The 10,773-nt window shown below is 41.9% G+C and overlaps 1 protein-coding gene across 1 annotated transcript; it reads left to right on the top strand.

Moving 5' to 3' along the window:
- The first annotated feature begins 378 nt into the window (after positions 1-378).
- prl (prolactin) lies at positions 379-3,483 on the top strand. Its single transcript, XM_055882820.1, has 5 exons — positions 379-486; positions 579-691; positions 1,794-1,901; positions 2,435-2,617; positions 2,774-3,483. Exons 1-5 carry the CDS (start codon positions 447-449, stop codon positions 2,960-2,962), a joined length of 633 nt encoding a protein of 210 aa, XP_055738795.1. The 5' UTR covers positions 379-446; the 3' UTR covers positions 2,963-3,483.
- The last annotated feature ends 7,290 nt before the right edge of the window (positions 3,484-10,773 follow it).

Raw genomic sequence — 10,773 nt, forward strand, 5'->3', positions numbered from 1 at the left:
AATTTGACAGAAACGATCAGTAACTAAACTTCCATCGTGTACTGTATCTTCAAGTTACACAAATACAGTAGATCCCACCTTGTAGGACGAGTCAAATGATTCCATTCAAAACTCATATTAAATGGAATCTAATTGCCCTTCAACCACCCCCCCAGGCCCCCTCTCTTTTTTCCAATAGCTTTTGTCCACCTCACTATCTCACCTTAAAAAATACCATGGGTATTGATGAGTACGTGCCTAAGGGACAGACCCCCCCAAAAAAAACAATGTTTCTCATTAGTGATCAGGAGAGAACTAGTTCTGAACAATGCGCACAGTCACCAGACTTATGCATTCACAAATGAAAAAGACAAGGGCATTATATAAGGGGGGGCAAGAAGGAACGACAGCCAAAAATCAGGAGAGGAAGGACAAGAAGACAAGGCGAGAACAGAAAAGAAGGAAAGATGGCTCGCCGATCCCAGGGTACCAAACTCCACTTAGCAGGTGAGATGAAATGTGTGTGTTTAGTCCGTGTGTGAGTTTTTGATGGAGGCAAGTTGACTAAAGCCAAAGCTCTCTCTCTCTCCCCCCTCTAGTTCTGTGTCTAGTTGTGTCCTGTCATGCCATTGGCCTTAGTGACCTAATGGAGAGAGCTTCCCAGCGATCAGACAAGCTTCACTCACTCAGCACTTCCCTCACCAAGGACCTGGTCAGTAACGACATTCCCAGCTAGCACATTTGGTTCCTTGGAAGTTGTGGGAACGTATGTTTTTGGTTTCACATTGGTTGTGGGAATGAAGTCATACGTTTCCTGACCGGTAATACTGAACGCTTTTTAAATGTTCTGAGAACAGAAGTGAAAATGTTGCCTTTTCTGGGAACATTTATCTTTAGGTTGCAGGGATGTTCTGAGAACATTCTACTCTGGTTCCTTGAAAGTTTTCCTGGGAGGTTTTATTAAGAGAACTAAAATGATCGGTTATTTGGAGGATTTTGAATAACTTCCTTAAAACTTTCACTGAATATTTCAATAACACTTTCAGATTATTTTGGGTAAACTTTGAGCTCCAATCACAGATGTGGCACATGGAAATGCATTTCCTGTGGCATTCATCATGCAACTTTTTTTTTTATGTGACTCCTCTATCCTTGGAATTCGTCCACTGCACCACCAGGATGGGGATAATATGCCACGTTTTTTTTACGCATACAAAGCTGTTAATTTTTGTCTATTCAAACAGAACCCATTTCTAAAGGAAACAAGCACTCATTAAGATCAGGCGTGGCCAATTAGTACGCGCAGCCAACCCACCTGAACATGATTTTAAATAGACCCATGAGGAAACCTGTAGGAAACGTTATGCTGAAGAACTGAGATGAACGTTCTCTGAACTATTTGAGAATATTCTCAATGCCAAACCAGTTTAAGAACGATAGAACATTTCAAAAATGAAAATGAAATGTAACCACGTTTGAACTTTTAGGAAACGTCCTGTTAAAGTACTGAAATACCAAGAAATTCATGTTTTTTTGTCAAGTTCCTTAATTAAATGTGCTGAGAATGTTCCAAAGCCAAACATCTATCCTGCACCATTCCCAGAAAGTTGTGAGAAGGTTAATAACCATAGGACAACCATGCACATGTACTTGGGTCTGTGTGCGTATGTGTATCTGTGTGTATACCTGGTCTGTTTGTGTTCAAGATGTATGTATCGTTCGTTAAATTATGTTCAGAGTATTGTGTCAGAGCATGTTCAACTTGAGTTAACTTTATAACCACTTTTGTGCCGTTCTCTCTCTCTCTCTCTCAGGACTCTCACTTCCCACCAATGGGACGAGTGATGATGCCACGCCCGTCTATGTGTCACACCTCCTCACTCCAGACACCCAAGGACAAGGAGCAAGCACTCAAAGTATCGGTCAGTAAAGCTCTGTGCTCTCCTCACTCATCTCTTTCATCTCTCTATTAGTTATGAATCTCTCCCCCTTCTCTCTTTTCCCAATCTACCTGCTTGAGTACTTCATTGATCCAACCTACAGCCCTGTCCTGCAACAACCTCTAGCACCTAGGCACAGATCTGAGAGGATTGGAGAGCTGGGAGCAATATGCTACCAGCAGTCATAGATTAGTGGGGTCGCGGAGATGAAGGAAAGGAGACAAGGAGAGGAAGCCCCCTAACTCAGATGTACCCTTCCTCTCCTCTTGCTCTAGGTTTGTCTCCTCCCTATGGTGTATCTATGTTAGTATTCACTTCGTTCTAAAAAAGCAGCGCATTTAACAACCTGCACAAGGCCTTCCTTGACTAAACCCCCAATCCCTACTCCTAATCCCCTTCGTCAAGCTTGATTAAGACATTTGTGTTGGAGCGTTGCACTCAGTAAAACTGCAGGAGCATTCTACAGTGTGCCGGATCTGTCTTTCCTTCATGACTTTACCCATTGTGTTCCTCAGGAGAATGAGCTGATCTCCCTGGCTCGCTCCCTCCTCCTGGCCTGGAACGATCCCCTGCTGCTGCTCTCCTCGGAGGCGCCCACTCTGCCACACCCCTCCAATGGCGACATCAGCAGTAAGATCAGGGAACTGCAGGACTACTCCAAGAGCCTGGGAGATGGACTGGACATAATGGTCAACAAGGTGGGTGACTGACGCTGTGCATCTGTGTGTTTTTATGTGAAGCATACCAAACTGTATATGTATTAGTGGGTTTAGTTCAACAATTGAGCACTGTGTGCAAGGTGACAACCTTTTGGCACTATCTTCTGCTTTAAAAGAAAATGTCTCTCTCTATAGATGGGCCCCTCCTCCCAGTACATTTCTTCAATCCCCTTCAAGGGTGGAGACCTTGGCAATGACAAGACCTCCCGCCTCATCAACTTCCACTTCCTCATGTCCTGCTTCCGCAGGGACTCCCACAAAATCGACAGTTTCCTCAAGGTCCTTCGATGCCGGGCTACCAAAATGCGACCAGAAACATGTTAGGAGAAAATGGCAGGCATTTTGGTTCTGGATTGTTCCATTTTCAAACTGATACAGAGTCCAAATGGGGTAGCCATTTGAAGGAGAATTCAGGGGATTGTTTGTTGAGTTTGATTTTGTGACATGACTAATGCTGCCATCTACATTACATTTGGAATATTCATAGACTATACATTGTATTCAACCTGTCATCTGAACCACATTTTACCAGTGTAATATACAACTTAAGGTTTTATTATTGTTTAAGTTCTGTAATGCATTTCATCAACAATATGCAACCTAATATTGGCACTTATAATCATTGAATAATCATATTCAATGATTTACATAGATAACACAAAGGATCCCTCCAAGTCATTCTTAGTAGATACAGAGGGCTATGTGGATAGTTGACCAATGACCATCATGATAACATTTGCATTTTAGAACATGATTTCTCAAGTCACTTATAGAACTTCCCTTATACTATACACAATGTACTGTTTCACTAAATACCAAATAAAACTCTTTATTGCATTATAAAACATGAGTACTTGCAGTCCAACCAGAGCTGTAGATCACTCTAAAATGTGAAACCGGGTTCAAACTTTCTGCTGACACTCCGTGTGTCCTCATATACATTGTTATTACTGTACGGTAACATACTGTAGGTATATGATGAGAGAGAGAGGATTTTATATATAGAGAGATATGCAACAGCCGGGTGAAAACCTGACTCCTCTCTTGGCCGCTCTGTAACCTGACACCTGCTCGCCATATTTGACAGCTCTGCTCTACTCAAGAGGATGAAGCAAAACCAGAGCACAGCCAAGCAGCCTACCGTGCCAGCGCGAGTCGACATGTCAGACTATGAAGTGTTAGTGCAGCAGCTCAATGATCTGTGTGCCAACGGTGACGGTTACTACAGCGTGTCAATGCACCATGTCGTCAAGGTGTTCCCCAGGAGATATGTTGGAAACGTATGAGTTTCATTTGCTTGGGTTCAATGTGTCAACGAAATGTTCATTCTAAACTTTATAGACAGGTATAAGGCTATTTGATCAACTTTGGTCTTGGCAACAATTATCTGAAGGTAAACATGAGTATTATGATATCAAAATGGAGTATAGCCTAAGTGAATCCACTGGCCTAAGTCATATACACTGATTGTACAAAACATTAAGAACACCTGCTCTTTCCATGACAGACTGACCAGGTTAATCCAGATGAATGCGATGATCCCGTATTGATGTCACTTGTTAAATCCACTTCAGTCAGTGTAGATGAAGGGGAGGAGACAGGTTAAAGGAGGATGTTCAAGCCTTGAGACTTGCATTGTGTGTGCCATTCAGAGGGTGAATAGGCAAGACAAAAGATTGAAGTACCTTTAAAACGGGTTATCGTAGTAGATGCCAGGCACACCAGTTTGTGTGTCAAGAACTGCAATGCTGCTGGGTTTTTCACACTCAATGGTTTCCTGTCTGTATCAAGAATGGTCCACCACCCAAATGGCATATAGCCAACTTCCCACAACAGTGGGAAGCATTGGAGTCTACATGGGTCAGCATCCCTGTGGAACACTTTCGACACCTTGCCCATGCCCCTACAAATTGAGGCTGTTCTGAGGGCAAAAGGTGGTGCAACTCAATATTAGGAAGGTGGTCCTAATGTTTTGCACACTCAGTGTACAGTAGTTACTTCTGATAGCCAATAGAACTACTGTAGCCTATGTGAAAATAACTTAATGGTTTTATTTGTTTACTTTTATCATCCTGATTTTTTTACGAAACATTTGTTGACAAAAGCCATACTGAAACAAAACTGATTAGATGGCTTAAATATTAGCATATCACATAAGATAGTCTACGATGGAACAGAGAGACAAAAGAGTTTAAAATAGGCTGACACTTATTCCCTAACTAAACTATAAGGCAAAATTTAAATAATTTGAGGACATGCATGCTACCTGAATCTCCCATACACACCTCCCCCCACCCCCACACCTTGAATAGACTGATTCTATTTGGTTGTATAATCTGTGTGGATGTGAACACACGCAGACACACACGCTTCTGTTGTTATGAGATGGCAATACATAAGGATGGATATAAATCACATCTGACCAGCAACATGAAGACAGACTGGAGACAAATGAAGAGAAAAAGTTTTCAATTATCTGTTCAATTACTAGCTTGATTGGAGATACGTAGGTAGTGGAAAAATGAACAAAAACAGCCCCACCCAAAATAATTCAAGGCACCTCATTAATGGAACATTGCCTTAAGGGGACTAAATGTGTTACATAATAAAACAGATCATGGACCTCTAATCATCATTCTGCCCATAGGATCTTATGTACGCACTGTAGCCGAAGCTGTAGACGGGACTTAAAGTACAGCATCTCACTGCTAACCTTTTGGGGAGTTCTCACAACTAACGTTTATATGATTGAGCTTTGCACAGAATGCAGAGACCTACCTGTTTTGAGGCCCACCAGTTTATCAAAAAATACAAATGTTGCCTGTTTTGCATGTTGTTTGGGCATTAATACGTGCCACATCTCAGTTTGCAAACAATGTAAAAAAAATAATATTTTTTTCAGTTAATAAAGCCACATACAAGCATTCTCTTTTTTGCTTTCTTGAGTGAGGTAGCTCCAAAATGCAGGTGGTTCCGCCTAGCTCAGTGCTTTCTGTGGTGTTGTTGGGACAGCCAGAAAATACAGAGCGTAGGGGTTCGTAATGTTCCCTAGTTGTGCCTCGATTGGCTCTGTGTTCTGTCACTCATAGGGACACTACGCCACCGCAAAATCTACAGGGAGAGCTCGGAAATTCAAGGCCCTCGGGTGCTGCCATAGTTACATTAGAAGTGCCCATCTAAGAAGGCCCAAGGTCATTGGCCACAGATATGACATCAAATCACGTTATATCTACCGGAGCTGTGATTGGAATGATCATGTCAACATCATACTTTCAAAATCTAAGCTAGCAGTCATCATCATGAATCAAGTCGACAATCTATTGGAAAATCCTTTTCAATCCTTGTCATATGAAGAGAAATGATGAAGAGAAATTATAATGTATCGGTGCTCATCGGGCCATTGGACATACACATTACACAACAAGTTGGAAATCGCAAATTCTACAATGAGTGGTTTGGAAGGAATCAGTGGCAAACTGCAAACATTTCAAAGCAATCACTAGCCAGCTATTCATTGGAGTGGGTGTGTGGTCCAAGTCTGAGTTTAAGGGTCTCTTTTCCAAGCTTTCAGCATTGGCCATGCTATCAATCGAGCATGACTTCTGCCGTGTTCAAAACAACTGGAAACTCAGAACTGGGACTTCAATTAGTTCGAGAGAACTGGGAACGTTGCAAGAAATGAACTCCGACTGGGAGGTCATCCAACTCGGCCGAAGGAAAGTTCTAGAACCAATTCCAGTTTTGGGAGGAGGGGGTTTCTTTCCCTTGTTCTCGTACCTTACAAGTATATACAAATAAACAGACACGTGAAAGTGTGTAGGTATTCAGGACACCTGAAAAGTATGTACCTGTAGATGTACACAAACGCATATTCACTGACTGCCATCCTCGTTTTGTAGGCTGGCTCAAGCATGACTTGTCCGTTGATTTATATTCAGACAGGCATTGTATACAAGTGAATCCTCGCACTCAGGAACAATGCTGCTACCGTCCCTACAACTCCGCCTCTCAGCAACTTCCTTCTCTCCATCCAACCTTGACCCAATTCCTTCAGTCAGTCACACTGCCAGTCTTGTCTAGCCTCTGTGCTGTGGAGCTTCCATCTACTCGTCAAGGTGATTTCTAGCGAACCATTGAATGGTTATGCTGTCAGGTTTACTTTTCCTCCTGTTCAATCAAGTGTCTAAAGGAGAAATAGTTCCCATTTTGTTGTAGCATGTATTTTTTTTTTTTTGCACATTTATGAGAAACTGTGTGATGGTTAACATAGTGAGGCCCACAGTGTTACTGAGATCGTGCTATATTCTTACACACACACACACACAGGGCACGAGGACTAAACTAAGACTTTTGGCCAATCGTTTGTGTGACAGACAGTCCTCCCAATCCCATCTGTTCTATCATATGTGAGCTTCCCATTGCCGGTAACACAGATCACGTGAAACACCAAATTAATGATCTAGCCAATTCAATGTATTCACAGTTTATTTTACGTTCTACGATGTAAACACTGCAAGAATGGTAAACACTGCCAGATATTTGGTTACTTTTTAGTTAGAGACTTATGTAGTTAACCTATGTACTGGATGTTAAATGTACAATTTTGATGTATGTCTTATTGTATGTAGGCTATGAAATATGATTGAAGATAAACAGAAATGCATTTATTTTTGTATCTGTACGTCATTGACATGTTTTTCTCCATTACTGAATCTTTATGCAAAGTAAGTACTGTCATGACATTGGCAGTGAGGGTAGGTTTATGACAGTCATAAATACCTCTTTCCCCCTTTTTCTCTTCCCTACTGATGTGACATAAGAAAACCCCTTGGTTAACATAGAGATTCTGGGGACATCAGAAGGTGGGGGGGAATGAACTATATTCTGGTAATCCGACCAACTGAACATATGCGGTGGTACTTAAGGTATATTATGTCAGTTCGGTTGCCCTCTGACACATTCTCATCAATGATAGAATGACAAACTCTACTGTGGAAAGTCTAAACCTCAGAGGTATCTGATTCACATGGAATTGTTGTTTAATTCAAATGTTTGAATATGAAATTATTTGTGAAGAGATGACATTTAATTTTAGCTTCCAAATGAGAGATTTGTGTTTTCATAAGTTTGGGCTTCTGCTCAACTAGGGGCCCGCACCTGTGAAGAGACATGGGTAATAGACTTTTCAGACACACCCCTCTCCCTCCACTATAAAAGCCATTGACAAAAATATAACTTTCTGTTCCGGGTACACTAGGATGACAATCCGGTGTCAGAATGGTTCAGATAATAACTACAGAACTAAGCCAACATCAGCATGGACTTTGATCGTGAATGGTATGAACTTTGAACTCGTATTCACTACAGAAGTGACATCTCCTAGCCATTGAGTTAGCAACAGCTGCTACAAACGCAGGTTAGGAAGGACAGTCCGAGTATCCCGTCTACTGCACACAACGTTACTCCAACGTATCCAGTGACTACCAGAGACATTCTTCAAAGGACAGAGGACTCGGGTTGTTCCATCTACCACCAACCTACTGAAGCGCAGCTCAGAGTAAATATTTATTGCGTTTTCCTTCTTCAAATGGGCGGTAATTTAGAATGCATAAGATACTATATTTACAATAGCACAGCTCGCCTGTGTTCCAGTCTCCCGCTCTTTCACTAAAATCCTGCCCCTTTTCTTTGTGTAACAAGCTGTCATATCTATTCCGCCCGCTAGGGACGTTTTTCTGTATGACGGCACTTTGTAATCAAGTTATGATTTAATTGTGTATGTGTGTGATTAGTTAGGTATTTAGTAAATAAATAATTAAACCCAATTTTGTATTGCTGATTCAACTTGTTAGCCAGGATTCTTGCAGATAATCAAGGATTTACAACTTTCAGATGAGACTGAATAAAATGACGATTAATGTGACTGCTATGGATGTAAAATATAACTAAATCTTTAAGAGTTTATTCGGAAGATAACAGCTCTATAAATATTCTTTCGTGGTGTCCCTCTCTAGTTAATTATATTTACATGATTAGTTCAATCAGGTAATATTAATTACGGAGACATTATTTTATAGAATAGCAGGTCATAGCAATTCATCTGGCATAGCCAAAGACACAACAATACTGTGTACATATCGGTTCTTGTGGGCACAGAAGCTCACCTTTAACTGACAAACACTGGTCCGTGCACTTGGTCCCAAACAAAGTCCTGTGATTGTTCTCTCTTTTCATGATACAGGGCCATAGGGCTCTGGTCAACGGAATAGGGCGCCATTTGGGACTAGCCTAATGAGCTTCCACCATATTGTCGTCACCCGTATTTTTCAAACATTGCAGATGAAGGGGAGGAGCAGAGGGCAGTAAGTAAATGAACTAATTTGGGACATTAATCAATTTGTCCTGGTGAGGGTGCTGTGGTAAGATGGTAAAAGAGCAGCTGCATATTATATCTCAGATGTAATAGTTTGCGAACTGAACATAGTCAAACTGTTATTTAGCTGTTTGTTTAATTGCCTGTTTTGTTTGAAAGATGAAACCAGAAAATACAGATAGTATTTATTATTTAGTTTTGTCGTTATTTTTTCTCATCTGTAATTCTTCAGTGAATACCAGGTATACTGACAATACTGAAACAGTTGTGGAGAGGTTCTGCTATTGACCAGCAGGGGTATGGAGTCCACTATAACCTTTATGTGAGCAGCAGAATATCAGGCAGGACAACATTTGTCATCGGCAAACCATCAAGTTTGCCGATGACAAAACAGTGGTAGGCCTGATCACCGACAACGATGAGACAGCATATAGGGAGGAGGTCAGAGACCTGGCAATGTGGTGGCAGGACAACAACCTCTCCCTCAAAGTGATCAAGACAAAGAAGATGATTGTGGACTACAGGAAAAAGAGGACCGAGCAGTCCCCCATTCTCATCGACGGGGCTGTAGTGGAGCAGGTTGAGAGCTTCAAGTTCCTTGGTGTCCACATCACCAACAAACTAACATGGTCCAAGCACACCAAGACAGTCGTGAAGAGGGCACGACAAAACCTATTCCACCTCAGGAGACTGAAAAGATTTGGCATGGGTCCTCAGATCCTCAAAAGGTTCAACATCTGCACCATCGAGAGCATCCTGACTGATTGCATCACTGCCTGGTATGGCAACTGCTCGGCCTACGACCGCAAGTCACTACGGAGGGTAGTGCGAACGGCCCAGTACATCACTGGGGCCAAGCTCCCTGCCATCCAGGACCTCTATACCAGGCGGTGTCAGAGGAAGGCCCTAAAAATTGCCAAAGACTCCAGCCACCCTAGTCATAGACGGTTCTCTCTACTACCGCATGGCAAGCGGTACCGGAGCGCCAAGTCTAGGTCCAAGAGACTTCTAAACAGCTTCTACCCCCAAGCCATAAGACTACTGAACACCTAATCAAATGGCTACCCAGACTATTTGCATTGCCCCCCCTCCCTCTTTTACACCACTGCTACTCTGTTATCATCTATGCATAGTCACTTTAATAACTCTAACCACATGCACATATTACCTCAACTAACCGGTGCCCCCGCACATTGACTCTGTACCGGTACCACCCTGTATACAGCCATTGTCATTTTACTGCTGCTCTTTAATTACTTGTTACTCTTATCCATATTTATTTTTCATTTTTAAACTGCATTGTTGGTTAGGGGCTCCTAAGTAAGCATTTCACTGTAAGGTCTACATTTCACTGTAATACCTGTTGTATTCGGCGCATGTGACTAATAAAATTAGATTTGATTCACAAAGCGCCTACGAGGAGGAGTGCTGATCTAGGATCAGTTATGCTTTTTAGATAATAATAATACAAATGATTACTTGAAAGAGGGAACTGATCCTAGATCAGCTCTCATACTCTGACACCGATTACATGCCTGTCCCGTTCTTACTCAATATGATTTAAAAGGCAAAACCGATCCTAGAACAGCAGAGCTGTGATCTTTTTCTCACAGCTTACTAGATGGGGAAGAGACAAGAAACAGAAATTAGCCAATGACTGTCTGGAGTTGACTTTACAACCCCTTATCCCTATCACATCCAAGACCAACTGAAACCACATGCTCAATGTTATTCTCACCTGTAAAATTCCCTACTGTGCATG

The sequence above is a fragment of the Salvelinus fontinalis genome, chromosome 2 (assembly GCF_029448725.1).
Source record: "Salvelinus fontinalis isolate EN_2023a chromosome 2, ASM2944872v1, whole genome shotgun sequence".
Lineage (NCBI taxonomy): Eukaryota > Metazoa > Chordata > Actinopteri > Salmoniformes > Salmonidae > Salvelinus > Salvelinus fontinalis.

Excerpts from the sequence above, each read along its gene's own strand:
- prl (XM_055882820.1), top strand. The coding sequence starts at position 447 with ATGGCTCGCCGATCCCAGGGTACCAAACTCCACTTAGCAG. Across the intron at positions 487-578 it reads TACCAAACTCCACTTAGCAG|TTCTGTGTCTAGTTGTGTCC; the intron begins GTGAGATGAAAT and ends TCCCCCCTCTAG. Across the intron at positions 692-1,793 it reads CTTCCCTCACCAAGGACCTG|GACTCTCACTTCCCACCAAT; the intron begins GTCAGTAACGAC and ends TCTCTCTCTCAG.